Source organism: Centruroides vittatus, unplaced genomic scaffold (assembly GCF_030686945.1).
Source record: "Centruroides vittatus isolate TY-2023 unplaced genomic scaffold, ASM3068694v2 scaffold_1167, whole genome shotgun sequence".
Taxonomy (NCBI): domain Eukaryota; kingdom Metazoa; phylum Arthropoda; class Arachnida; order Scorpiones; family Buthidae; genus Centruroides; species Centruroides vittatus.
In genome coordinates, this window is record NW_027122671.1 from 346019 (window position 1) to 361223 (window position 15205).

General features: G+C 25.4%; 1 protein-coding gene across 1 annotated transcript; it reads left to right on the top strand.

The window, feature by feature from the left end:
• The first annotated feature begins 1397 nt into the window (after positions 1-1397).
• On the top strand, positions 1398-9050 carry LOC136986669 (carbonic anhydrase 2-like). Its single transcript, XM_067284247.1, has 10 exons — positions 1398-1455; positions 2156-2233; positions 2312-2620; positions 2684-2760; positions 2824-2887; positions 4427-4603; positions 4726-4877; positions 8392-8475; positions 8565-8795; positions 8868-9050. Exons 1-10 carry the CDS (start codon positions 1401-1403, stop codon positions 9048-9050), a joined length of 1410 nt encoding a protein of 469 aa, XP_067140348.1. The 5' UTR covers positions 1398-1400.
• The last annotated feature ends 6155 nt before the right edge of the window (positions 9051-15205 follow it).

A 15205-nucleotide genomic window follows, 5' to 3' on the forward strand; every position in this document is an offset into this window, starting at 1 on the left:
AAGGATGAAATATGCAGGAGGATAAATATAAAAACTCACATATAATGTACTCGTATATGTTTCAAAGTTTCGACACATTGCAGTTCACTTTTTACAATGAACAAAGCTGAAACATGTCATATTTTCTGTTTAAGCTGATCCTACATATAATACGAGTAGATAATATGTGAAATTTTCCCAAGAGACTGCATAAAGTTCTTTTCCATCTCTTCTGTCACCATATTGAATTAAAATCAACAACCTATCTTAATTAATATTTTTAAAATTGAATTTTTAAGCTAATATTTTCTTTGTTTTATGCGTGATATTGTCCTTATATATATACTGTATATGTGTGTGTGTGTGTCATTAGCTTTGTTATATTATTGCATACATATTTCCCAAAAATACATGAATTATATTAGATATTGTAACTGTGTTAAAAACGATTTTATAAGTTATAATATAATAACTGACGATAATTATTGAAATTATTTTTTCATTATGCAATAGAATATCATGTTACTATGGCATATATTATAATGTATTGAAGAATGAATGATTTTTTTTTTAGGTTAAAAACTATTTTATAATTTTTCCTACTTGAAATGATGGTAATGTTGGCCCCAATATACGATAATTCTCTTTTTGAATAGTTCTCATGAATGTTTTATGCATCAGGAGAACAATATACTTAAACTCATAAAATAGATATTCGTTATGTATGAAAAAGGCTATTGTATAGTTGTATAATTGTATTAATATTGTTTTATGCATATAAAAATATCTCAATAACTTATTTTAATAACTGTTTTGTTTTAAAAATTAATTTTTAATAATTTTAAAAGAAATGTCGTTGATGAGGTTCTACATTCAAGATAAAAATGATCCATGTTTAAAGTCACCAAGAAAATAATGTCTTATAAAATTTAATAAAACTTTAAAAAAGAATTATTATACATTCGTAATTACTTTATAAATATAATCATTTATTTTAAAAAAATGTATAGTTACTATTATAAATAAATAAAGATTTATTTATTTCAATTTTTAGAAATTATATTATTAGCAAAACTTACATAAAAACATTAATTATTATTTTAAAAAAAATTAGATAAGAATTATGACTTGCAAATGTGAATTTGATATTTAAATATAATTGGATTACAAAAATATCTTTTCATTTTAGATATAATCAATACCATTTATTTTACAGAACCTGATAATAATCTATACATTAAACATTTATTTATTAATAAATTTCCACGACGTTTAATAGATTACTTCCTTAACGAGGTATCACAGTGTAGTAGTTCAACAAGTTTTTTCTTTTAATTACTTAGCAGAGAATATAAATTCTTTTTCTCACTAGAACAGATGCTTCATACAAATAGCACAGTAACTGTTAGAAGCCAAAAATCATGCTCAGTTTCAAAATTGCTGTTAGTATTTTGTTATGTGAACTTCTTATTGTTAGTGAGTATATATATTTTATAACTATATTATTTTGTCAACTTACACGAATATATTATGCAAATTTTTATTTTAAATTTTATAGGATTTATTTATTCATTCATTTACTTTTAACTAGATTAATATGTTAAATTTTATATTTCTAAATTAAAGAGTCAGTTTTAAATAAACGGATTGAAATTATAGCTAGTGTTTAATAAGTGCCAAGTTTCCAAAATCACTGAAGTTGAAATGGATTTGTTAGCGGAATAATCAATAACCCAAAGTTGAACTGTGACCCTAATTTTGCTCATAATGAGCAGACTTTTTACAAGGATTCGCTCGGAAGGAATTAACTCGAAAAGCATTCAGATATTTACAGAATCTCCCACGACAATGGCAAATAATGATAATTTTAATCTTGATTTTCTATATAAAAATAAATTTTTAGATTACAGAATTAGTAAATTCAGAATTTAAGATACAACAATTTAATATAATATGCATATTTCTCTTATTTAATTATTGCATTTAATTTTTTGAAATTGCATACTGAATGTGATGATTAATATTTTCATATTCAGTTCTATTTTTAATTTTAAAAGTAAAAAATGAGGAATACCAATAAAAAAACAAAAATTAAATATTATTGTTATTATTATTAGATTTATTTTTAATAAAATGCATTTTAAATTACTTTCATGTATATTTTTTATTTATTTAGGAACTATTCATAGTCAAGGTTATTACGGTTACGAACACAGAGATAATTATGGATATCGATCATTTTTTATTTACAGTAGTAATGAATTATAAATTTACATTTTTACGTTTAGTTTAATTGAAAAATTCATGATAATAATTGATATTATTTATTTAGAATCTGTGGAAAAAAATTCGGAAAAACCCGAAAATTCTGACCAAATGGAAAAAATGCCCGAATCTAAAAACATGAAAGAAAACTTTGAGTCTGAAAAAATGAAGAAAGATTCTGAAAAAATGAACGAAGACTCTCAAAAAATGAAGGAAAATTCTAAAAATATAAAAGAAGATTCTAAAAATATAAAAGAAGATTCTAAAGAAATGAAGGGAGATTCTAAAAAGATGAAAAAGGATTGTAAAATGACGAAGAAAGATTCTGGAAAAATGAAGGAAAAAGAAAACGAAAGTTCTAAAAACGAAAATGAAGGTCAGTCTTAAAAAATAAATTTAAAATTTTTTATAAGATTTTAAATAATATTATATTTCTAAGTGAAATGCAATACCAATATACAAGAAAGACACACTGAAATCTTTGTTCCTAAATATAAGTATTATTTTCTGAGAAATGTTTATTAATTACTATATAAAGTTAATATTTGGTTAAATTAAATCTACATGAATATTTCTTAGGTACAAATTGATAAAACTTCTTATTTTTCAGTTGAATCGTATTCGATTGAAAACAGAGATACTGGTGAGTAAATTTGTAAATGTATAAATAATAAATAAATTTGATAAATGAATAACTTTCAAACTAATAAAATGATTGATTTTAATAAAAGAAGTTATCATTCGGATCTTTAATCATTTCTTCTAAATGAAAAAAAAAATGATTAAAGTTCGCAGGCCACAACAATTATTGAAATATTTAATATTTATTAGTAATTTAATAATCGACAGCATTACTTTCTTATACTTTACTATATAAACTTTATTGTTTTTAATGATAAAATTCACGACATTTTGTAGACAATTTTAGATACAAATATTGTATTAATTACAATACAATTAGTTCAAAATAACTATGAAGTTATAAAAGATTTACAGTATTATTAAAAATCTAAAGAGATGTTTTAAGAGTAAATTTTTTATTACTTTAAAAGAAAATCGAGATTTTTAAAAGAAATATTTAAATTTCTTAATATTTTAAAGCTTTATTTCTCAATAAAGCTTTAAAATATCTAAAAAAGTTATTTTAATGATAAAATTTTCCAAAATTTATCTTGCTTATACTATTTTTTTAATTAAAATTAATTATAAATTTTTAACTACTGTATTTTCTTATGGTTAAACTGGACAAGTATAGCCTAATATTCGCAAAGCTCTTTCTTTCAACATTCTTTTGATTGATTCAAAACTGTTAAAAACTTTAAACTAAAATCTAATTTATTTTAAAAAAATTGAAACATTTTAAATAAAAAGAAATTTTAACACTTGAACATTTTTTGAGTTTAACGATTAAATAATTACAGGAACAATAGACTAATATTTAATTAAAGTTGAGGAAAATTTTATTAATTTTAGCTTTATTTCTAAGAAAATTAAGGAAGTAAAAAGAAAATATTACAGTAGAAACATACAATACACCTTATCGCTGAGAACAAACAATTTATTACCTAAAACTAACGTTTTCGGCCCAATTTATGGATTACAGAAATACAATTTATGGAATACAGAAAATATTACTTTTATTATCCATTAAAAATGATTATTAATAAAGAAAAAGTAGGTCCTAAGTCAAAAGTAGTTTTATTGTAATGAATGAATTTTTTATTGAAATTTTAGTCTATCAAATGCTAGAAAATTAATAAATTGTCTCACTGAAAGACAGATTATTTCCATTGAAAAATTAAAAAATATTGTTAATATGAATTTAGATAAAAATTTAATCATTATTTATAGTAAATATATTTATTATTTTATTACCAGTTAATTTAATAAAATAAAAAAAAAACATGGCAAAAATGATTACTTTGATTGATTGTTATTCTTATTAACTAATATAAATTAAATATTACAGTAGTTAAAAGACAATAACTTAATATGAGAAAAGTATAGTACATATTTAAAAATTTGAAAATTTAATTATATTTATTAGCAGTACGTTATTGTATATAAATATTTTTATAAATTAAAGAAATACAGAGCTTATTTTTAAAATATTCTTGAATTTTTCCATTGTTTACTATTTAAATTGCTCATTAAATTACATGTATATATTTTTTAATTTCAGTTTATACAGATCCGACGACATGGCCATGTTTATATAAATTCTGCATGGGAAAGAATCAGTCGCCAATTAATATCGATACTGAAATGATTACAGTCAACACCGAAATGGGACCTTTACAATTTCAAAATTACGATAAAGATCTGGAGAATTTAACAATATCAAATTATGGTTATTCAGGTAACATATAAATTAATTTTTAACTTGAAGAATTGATTAGTTTTGACTAATAAAGATAATAATAATTTTAATATATCAATTCTGCTTTCCATAATTTTAAAAATCTGAAATAAAAATTTTAGTGGTGATAACCATTCCAACGTCATCAAACGTTACTATAAGCGGAAAAGGCATTGAAGGAATGTATGGCCTTGCTAAAATTTTAATTTTTTTTGGCAAAAATCCTAGTAAGGGATCTGCTCATACAATTAACAGTAACTACTTTAATATGGAGGTAAGATTTTTTAATTTTTTTTTAGAAATTTCATTAAGATTTAAAATTATTAAAATGAATCAATTACTTAACCATTTACTGGAGGAAAACAAATTTATTAAACTTCATATAAAATTTCAATATGCTTATAAATTATCTTTTCATACTATTTGCGAAATAATTAATATTAATTAATATACACACTAAAAGAATAAACTAAAAATTATGTCGGTTGAATGTTGTGAATCATTCTACTCGATAAAAATACAGATTAAAACCAATTCGGATCTTCATAAATCATGAATATTCGTGAATAGTTCAACTAGGAGAATCGTCCTACACCCATGCTGGCAGGTTTTGATGTGAGTGGGGCATTCTAATAGTGAATAAGAATTAAACCTTATAGCCACATTGGCCAAACTATAGTACTGTAAATAAAACTGCTGTTATAACTGACGAGCTATAAAATTCATAAATTACAATGGTTAAAGTAGTTAAGCAAATTGAAAGACAGCGATAATAGTTAACGATATGATGAATTTTCATGATAGTTCTTGACGTAATATTAAAATTATTTACGAAATGAATTAATAACTGCGAAAACTTCAAAAATTTGCTACATAATACAAATGTTCTTTATAAGGTCAAGAAAATCTCAATTGAAAATATCATTAATATGATTAATATAAAGAAATTTAAGAAAAGAAATGAAAAAAATTTAAATGTACAGAAAAATCACGAGGAAAAGATATGAAAAACAGGATAAATTGAAATAAAGCATTGGAGGGCTTGTACTTATATTGCACATTCAAAAGCGGACTAATTACTCTTTAATAACGTGTGCTAAGGAAATAATATTTAAAAATTTCTGTTTTAGTTATAAATACATGAAGTTTTTAATATTCCATTGTCTTGCCAACAGCAACTGAAGAAAATGGCTGTCAAAAACAATTCATATTTTTTTTTTTTTCTAATGAATGGCGCCATAAAAGCAAACTTATTTTCTTAAGTCAAAAACAAAGTCCACACAACTAAATTGTTGTTTATAAATTATTGATAAATGAAGAAGGCAGTCAATCGCGATTCGTTTACTGCAATAAATTTTTTAGATATATAAAATCTATTTCATGATAACTTAGTTAAAGATATAAAAATTATATAAATCATACTGAATTTTACAAATTTTTTCCGCTACATTTAAATGTTGTAATAAATTATTTCGTTATTTATTTATTTATTTTTTATTTTTTTGAATTTTCTTTTGTATTTAGTGGCATTGATACACTAGCAATTGAAGTAATTCGAACTGCACTAATTTTTTTAAATTTTTTATATGCAAATAAATGTTATTGAATGTACTAATTTTTTTGGTATTCACTCAAATAACTGCTATAAACAATTCTAAAAGGAAGTTTATTTTAAAACGTTCAAAAAACAGAATACAATTAATTCGTAGAAATTTATAAATTAACTAGCTGACCCGGCCACGCGTTGTTGTGGCTCAAAATGTATCTATTATAAATGTGTAACACTTCCCCCGTGGGGGAAATTTCAAAAAATTCCTTCTTAGTGTACATTCTCTTGACGTACCCTATTAAAACGCAATCAAAAACGCATCTAAAATAGTATAATAAAAGCCGAGTTCTTCACAGTAAGCCTTAATCCCGTCACTTTTCCCGCTGGGGAATATCGAAAAATCCCTTTTTAGTGTATATTCTGTTGACGTAACCTATTAAAACGCAATTAAAAACGCAAAAAAACGCATGTAAAATAGTATAATAGAAGCCGAGTTCTTCACGGTAAGCCTTAATCCCGTCCATCTCCCCCCACTGGGGGAATTTCGACATGTATATTATATAAAAACACGTGCGTATTCGAATGCAACGTTGTGTCAAAATTTCAAAGGAATCGGTAGGAACAAACGAACGTTATATTTTATTTATATTAATATTTATATTAAGTAATAATTTTAATAAAATAGGAATAATTAATAGTTATTCTCCTAACCTCACTCAGACTCTATTACACTGTAAGACAACAACACCTTGATGCTGAGAACCTTTAACTTTAATCATAAACAAACGTTTTCGGCCCATTCCATGGCCATCGTCAGGCTAACAACATTCGAATACTGTTCCGAATAACCAATTTCAAATTTAAATAAAATACAAAAGAACTCACGCGCGATGCTAAACAACGTAAACTAAAACTAATATAAACAACATAGAAAAGAACAAACGAACGTTATATATTATTTATATAGATAGATAGAAAATGATCTGCTTCAGTCCATTCTCACAGAAAAGCATAATGCCTGACAGAAAAGCAAACTTAGTTCGTCGGAAGGTAGCGCCATCTGTTGGACATAAAAGCCTTAATTTATATATAAATATATTTTTGAAAGGGGGAGATGGTGTAGGGGTATGAAAAATAGATAGTAGCCGATTCTCAGACCTACTGAATATGCATATCAAATTTGGTAAAAATCGGTAAAGCCGTTTCGGAGGAGTACGGTAACTAACATTGTGACACGAGAATTTTATATATAAATTATTTAACTGTTATATCTATGAAAAACCTTTGACTTTATTTATGTTAATTGATTTTGCTAATTATATATTTGTAAAGTATTTCTACGTATTTCTATTGGGTTTCTTGTATGAATTTGTATTATATAACACTATAGAAATAATAATGTTTGGTTTCTTTTGAAATGTTAATTAAATGTATTGTGTTTTCTTAAAGTTTAACTATATTTTTAAGCATAACTTTGACAATTATAAAATTAAAATAGAATAATTAAAGTACTCCGTTTTTATAAGGAAAAATAAGCACATATACAAATAAATGATGTACAGTACAATATATTGTTACGAGATATTATAACGTTACATTTATACTATTAATATAATAAAGGTAACGTTTGAGGAATTAATCTAGAGAATTTTATGTGGAAAATAATGATGCTCAAGTTGATTTTTCGTTAAATTATTGAATTTTTTCTTTGTTATAAATTTAAGGACAATAAAAATAATAAGAACACGATATGTGGAAATTTAATCATTACATTAGAAGTGATAGAGATATGACGTTAGTTAATAGTTTATAATTGAATATAAGGAATGAATAATCTGATAGATTTAAAAGATAATATTATAGAATACGTTTTAATTTCTTATAATGTTCATTGATCCATGCTTTGCAAAGTCAGATCGTTAATAATTTATAAAACATGAAAACCAAATTTGGTACGTTATCTATTCAATTAAATGTCTGGACTGAGAGGATATATATGAATACTAAGGAATATCAATTAAATTTTTTTAAAAATCTTCTATTTGAATACCTAAAAGTTTGAATTTTATTGAATAGTAAAAGAAAAATTTTGTTTTTCAAGTCAAGCATCCTGTGTTAATTAATAACTAGCATTTTTGAAATTTTGTAATATAGGTCTGTAGTATGATCAATGTTATAGTACGATCAATGTTATTACTAAATTTTGTTATTAACACTATAACTTTCATTTTGATTTTAGATTGTTTTCATTCATCTCAATACTAAGTACGAACAATTTATCAACGTGCCAGATGCAGTATTAGCTTTAAGTATATTGGTAAAGGTAATATTTTCTCCTGTATAACATATATTTTTTTTTACTTTAATTAATAATTTATTTTGGATTATTTTGAATATCTTTTTATTTTATAGCTTTCAAAATCAGATAATGAAAATCTGCAACCGATCGTCGACTCTCTCGAAAAAATAAAAAACCCGGATGATTCTGCTGAATTAGCATCGTCATTAAAAATAAAAGATCTTTTACCTAATGATACTGACCACTATGTGAAATATAAAGGATCTGCTTTAATGCCTGAATGCTACGATGGAACTCATACATGGATTATCCCATATTATACCATTCCTATTAGCAAAAATCAGGTAAAAATATCTTTCATTTTTATAAACTTTAATTAATCAAGATTTATTTTAAATAATTTCATTGTTTTCTAGCTTAAAAAGTTTACAACAATTAAAAGATATGAAGAAGATGAAAGACAACCGAAATTTTTTAACAATTTAATTCGTCCGGTGCAGCCTTTATTTGATAGAGAAATTCAAAGTACTCCTTTTGTTAAAAATAATCGTCAAAAGGGTTATTCTACTCAATTTTTTCATAGATATAATAAATTCTAGTTAATATTTTCAAAAGATAAATAGATAGCAAATATATAAATATTTAAAAATTTAATTAAATACAGTAATACAAATCTGCATAACGTTTATACGGCTAACGTTTTTCATATACCAATTATTATGAATAACAGAAAGTCTTTCGTTTATTTAAAATAAGAGAAGGAAAATATTACTAAAATATTTCATTAAAAATGAATTTATTATACGAAATTCTATCTGATGTATAATAAATATACAGGTAGAGATATAACGCTACTTACATGTTATCAAATGAAGCAATAGTCATATAACCTAATAAATTATCGTAAGAATATAATTAATAATAAAATAACTTAGGAAAAAAATATAAAAATTTAAAAATCATTAAATTTTATACGCCAAAATGCAATAAGATCCATTTTTTAAAAATTAAATAAGAAAATTTATAGAATACTAGAAGCTATATAATGCAATTAACTTAGGCCTATATTTTTACAAGTAGGACTGATATTATCAGAAGAACATTGGAAGCATACGAATATAATATTTTATTTTGGTGTCAATGTCTAATTTTAATTTTCGTTTTTTCCACTTAAAAATCTAACTATGAATGATAATAACTTATAATAGAATTTCAAAAAAATACAAAGAATCTAAAAACATCTGGATTTCATTTAACTATTTGCTAGCGTTAGAATTTATGATAATATTCTCATTTAATATCATTAAACCTCAATTCTTTATTTTTTTTTTCAGAAGGATGTTTCAATTCTAAATAAAACATCATTGTTTACGTTTTATATTACATACATTGAATTTTTAAAAATAATATCCTGAATAAATTTATAAATATTATTCAAACAATTAATGTAAAAAAAAGGTGTTAAATGAGTCAAGTCTTATCGAAACAATCAATCTATCAGGAAATTATTATTATTATTATTATTATTTTATATTTTTGTTGTAGAGAAATTTATTATAGCAGAAATCTTCTGTCAATACATTTTAATATAAATATGGACACTCTTTTTATAAATCGATAAAATTTATGAATTATGAATATTACTCTATTAAATAAAAAACAAGAAACAATTGTTCTAATTTTTAGATTTGAATGGTTTTTAGTGCTAACTGAAAGATATGCTTGAATTTATTTTTAAATAAAAAAATTATTTTATAAATTTTTTTCACATATTAAAATTAATATAATTTATATGTCTGTTTTGCACAAATTAGCTAATTAATAAATGTATTAACATAATTTGTAATGAGTAACTACTTTTTGAAAACAGTAATTAAATTATAATATATTTTAATGTAATATTATCAAATTTATGCAAAACAAACATAAATCTTCATTAGTTTTAATATGTGAAAAAAATTTATAAAATAATTTTTTCATTTAAAAATATAATGAAGTGTATCTTTCAATTAGCGCAAAAGTTATTTAACGCTTCCAAAAACAGAGGCGACAGTAACTGCGACTGTGTTAGTATATATAACTGTTATAATGTACAGTACTGAACAAAGCAGGTTCAATGGAAAACAAGAAAAGTACTATTAAAAGTCAGGATGAGCAATAGCGCAGTAATTTTGACACATATAACAGTAACAGTAATCAGAAGTGACACTAACTGCGACTGTTATCAGTCGCAGTTACTGTCACTTCTGATTACTGTTACTGTTACTGTCATCTTTTAATGGCACTTTTCCCGTTTTCCATTGAACCTGCCTTGCACAGTACATTGTAACATAGTTATATACATTTTCCTCCCTAAATTCATAAAAATATCATAATTAAATTTTCGTGGAAAAAAAAATTAATGCAAATTACACAATTGAAGTAAATGTTATAAGTTTTATTAGGGGCTCTGCTTTGCCCGTATTTGGAAATACAAATATAACAAAAGTTCATGTTGCTTCTCGATTCCTTTCGCTTTTATGTTGTAATTTATAATAATACATTATACAAACGAATATTTGCAAAAAACTTTCTTTGATTGAGGTATCACACATTATTTGTGGAGACATTGAGTGATCTCAAAATTGAAGTAAAGGTATGTAACCTATTATCTCAATCAAACGATATGACATATATCATTAAAGAACTTCTTGACTGATAGCATGGCTCCATCTGTTAAATAATTACTGAAATAATCTGAAAAAAAATATTATATTGTATTCTCTCATCTCACCTATAAATAAGAATGGGGGAAAGAGATGACAGCAACATTAGGTTTTCGTAGATCGTCTCTGTTCCAAATACCGACCGGGCCCGACTCTGCTTGTTTATTAAATAAAATGCTTCTTGTTACAAGGAATATTATGTGCGTCTTGAAGGAAATTTTCATAAAAGTCTAAGTTAAACTTATAGAAATAGTGGTGCCTCGCACTTCGAATTTAATTCATTTCAGGAGGTCGTTCAAACTCTAAATAATTCGAAGTCCGAATCAATTTTTCCCATTAGAAATAATGGAAACGAATTTAATCCATTCCCACGCCCTAAATCAGGAGTGTCCAATCTGCAGCCCAATAAACGTGTAAACAAAACCAACAAATTTCTATTATTTTTTTTGTTTATTTATTTCAACGACATAAACTCAAAAAAGAAGTTTCACAAAGCCGTAAACCTTTATACATATTTTATTTTTGAATGGAAAGGAAATATTTTCAAATACTTGAAAATGTGTGAATGCGGAAGGAATACTAAATAAAATTGGAGTTGTGACTCAAAGAACGCAAATTCGAAGAATGGAGAGAAAGGCCAAAAGATAAAAAGTAGTGAGAAAGGTTAAATAGACTTTCTGTTAAGCAAATATTGACCCTTAATTTTCCAACCTTTCTCACTTCTTTATCTTTTGTCCTTTCTCTCATTTCCCTGCATTTGGGTCTATAATCCTTTGAGTCACAACTCCAGCTTTATTTAGTGTTCCTTCCAGCGTTGCAAGATTTGGCTACTTTGCGCCAAATTTGGCTACCCTTTTTTTAGTTTGGCGTAAAAAACATCATTTGGCGCATTGGCTACTTTTTTGGCTACATATTATTTATAAATATATTAGTTAAACAAAAATGCATTTTAAAATGGTGTTTCGTCGTTTTTTTATTAATTAGAGACCAAAATAAAACAAATATTTGTGTTTTTTCAAATAAATTTTTGTTTGTCTCCTTTATAATAAATGAATTTATCTATTTCTAAGTAAAAATTGAAAGTGTCTGTAGAAGTAATTTTTTAAAATATACTTATTACTATAATCTAGACATGTTAATCTTTAAATATACTTGTATATTTAAGGATTAGGCCACAAGTATATATAATATACTTGTGGCCAAAACTCTACGACTCCTTTCCAATGTGGCCCAGAGAAACAAAAAGGTTGGACACCCCTGCCGTAAATAATTACCCATTTCGATAAACTTAAAACAGTACACATAATTTAAGGTAAAAAATAACGCAATTAAATACTCTCTAAGTCAGCGGTTTCCAACCTTTTTTTGACTTGTGTACTTTTTGACAGCTCATTTTATTTCCCACTTTCGCTAAGTTTTATTTCGTGTGTTCGTTAAGATCGACGGTGAGTCAAGAAAGACTTAATAACTTGGCGATGATTTCGATTGAAATTTGCAACAGTGAAAGCACGAAAAGTTACATTTTCAGTATAATTATTTCTTGGTTTTAATAAATTTGAATTGAAAATTAACTTAATAAAAGTTCATTTAAAAAACATATTCTTATAAATTATCACTGAATTTTCAACAAAGGTGGCAACATAAAAGTTTCACGCACTCTGAAAATTTGTAGAACCGAAACTGGGGCCACCAAATGTTGCCGGGAAAGTTAATCATCTCGTTGCTGGATTTTTTTCAGGTGGGTAAGATCCTCGCTAGATTTCTTTCGGGGTGCTTTTTTTTTTTATTTCATAATGAATTCTCGATTTCTCATCAAACGAAATTACCAGATCTTGGTGGTTTTAATAGAAAGTATAATGACATGACTATATATATCAATAGTTGCAAAAATGTTGGAGAAGCGGGATATTCACTTTGACATCCAGCTCTTCTAAATGTCCCAAAAACCGGTAATGAAAAAAGATTTTATTATAATTTTTATACATTGCTGTAGAAAAATGCAGCAATTAGCAACATATTTTTAGGTTATGGGTTTGGTTAAGTTTGGGTACATTCCAGTATGCATCAAACAGCGCATCGGTGAACCTGTTTTTATAACAACTGTTTGGAAGTTCTCGATAAAATAAACTAAGTGATTCTCAGTAAAAAAAAAATATTCTATAAATAATTTTATAGATTTAGATATTTGTTTAAGTGCATAAAGTAATTCTTTATTCAGAACGCCATTTGTTGGCTTGATATTTAAATAGGGTTGTCACATGTTCTAGTTTCCGTAAGGCAATTCTACAATCACGGATAAGTGTCCTGCATTCTTCGTTTATGCATAAATATTCTACTTTGAGAGTTATAACCGTAAAATTATAGAAAATGTAAGTATGTAATTTATAGTATTATTTTAATTTCTTATCATTAAAGTATGGTTATGAAAGCACCAAAAAAGCGCGCGTCATACTTTTTCTATTATGCTTTTTATTTTTTGCATACATGTTAGTTACATGTGTAGACAGGGTACAATAGCGGAAAGTGGTTCGGCGCCATTTATTACATTACAAACAAGTAGACTAGAGATCGGCAATCTTTGAGCGGTGTTGTGCCGAACCTAAGATATAGTGTTATTCCTGGTGCCGATTCCCAGAGCGTGGCATCCAACCGCTCTGGGGGACATGGAATCAAATCTGAACTAGGACGAAAAAGTGACAAGAATTTTTTGGGAATGGTTGTCCGAATATGTCGGGTTTCTTCCCTCGCCATCCTCATCGTAATGATATTTGTATAGCACACATCAATTTCTTTTGAAAATCCAGTTTCATCAAATAATTAATATTTAAGAAAATTCTCCAGCTATATGTAATAAAACTATATGTAATTTCAGTTATTTCGATTGCGAAAGTTAATGCTTTCAATAATAATTTTTTCTAAATGTTTATAATTTTATTCTGAAAACTAAGTCGATATATTATTCAGAATAAAATTGAAAATATTATTTATCAGAAGATATTAAAATTAGCATTTTATATTTTTAATTATAAGAATTTAATACGAAAGTTTTAGTTTATATATATATATAATAAAAAACGTGTTTATAACTTAAGTTTTTATTAACGTAAAAATATAATGAGAATCTTTAATTTGCTTAACCTATAGTTTATATTTTTAAATTGTAAACTACATGTTATATTAGTGTAAAAGGTAACTGGGCTGCAATTTTAAAAAACTACAGACTTATAAATTCCTACTGTCGTCTGTCAGACTGTCTATCTGTCTGTTCTTCCTTAATCTCAAGGACAGTGTTAGATAAATGAATGTCGAGACCAGATATGAAAAGCTTAGTGACAGGAAGTCCTGATTAACTATATACGAACTTCCAATCTAGACAAGTACCCATGTTATTTCAATTCAAAATTTTCTCTTAAACACAGATAGACTCTATTTTTAAGCATGACTCTATTCTTAAGAGAAAATGTATGATGCGCAGGGGCAAGACACTACTAAAATCAAGGCCTATTTTTTAAATTAAATAAATTAAAAATATTATTAAACATTTCAGCGGACATTGTGACTTCACAATAAATAATTGTTTGTAATGGATTTTACGAATTTATTTTATTTCTTTATTTTTCTTTACAGTTTTATAATGACTGATAGCAGTTTTATGTAACTGAAAAATTATTATAAATTATGAAAATATAAATATTTTTGTGATTAAAGTATATTATATAGGACGCCTATATAAAAATTTTGATTAGAAAATGCTGCTGGCAGTATAGAAAACAGGTATTAATTGGAATTCTTTTTAATTCACTGGGGAATTAAACTATGAAGGTTATAATACTGTTGAGAGAAAATATATGCTTAATAAAGTGGCCAAACATTATTAAGCAAGATTCAAAGGGAACGTCTGATATTGGTTTGATGGGTTTTGGATACTTATTTGAATTTTAAAGTAAAAAATATCTGTTTCTTGTGTTTTAAATGTAACTAATGTAAATAAACTCGTAACTAATTGCCTTTTTTCAAATAAGAAAGTTAATTTAGAATAAAATTTAGCT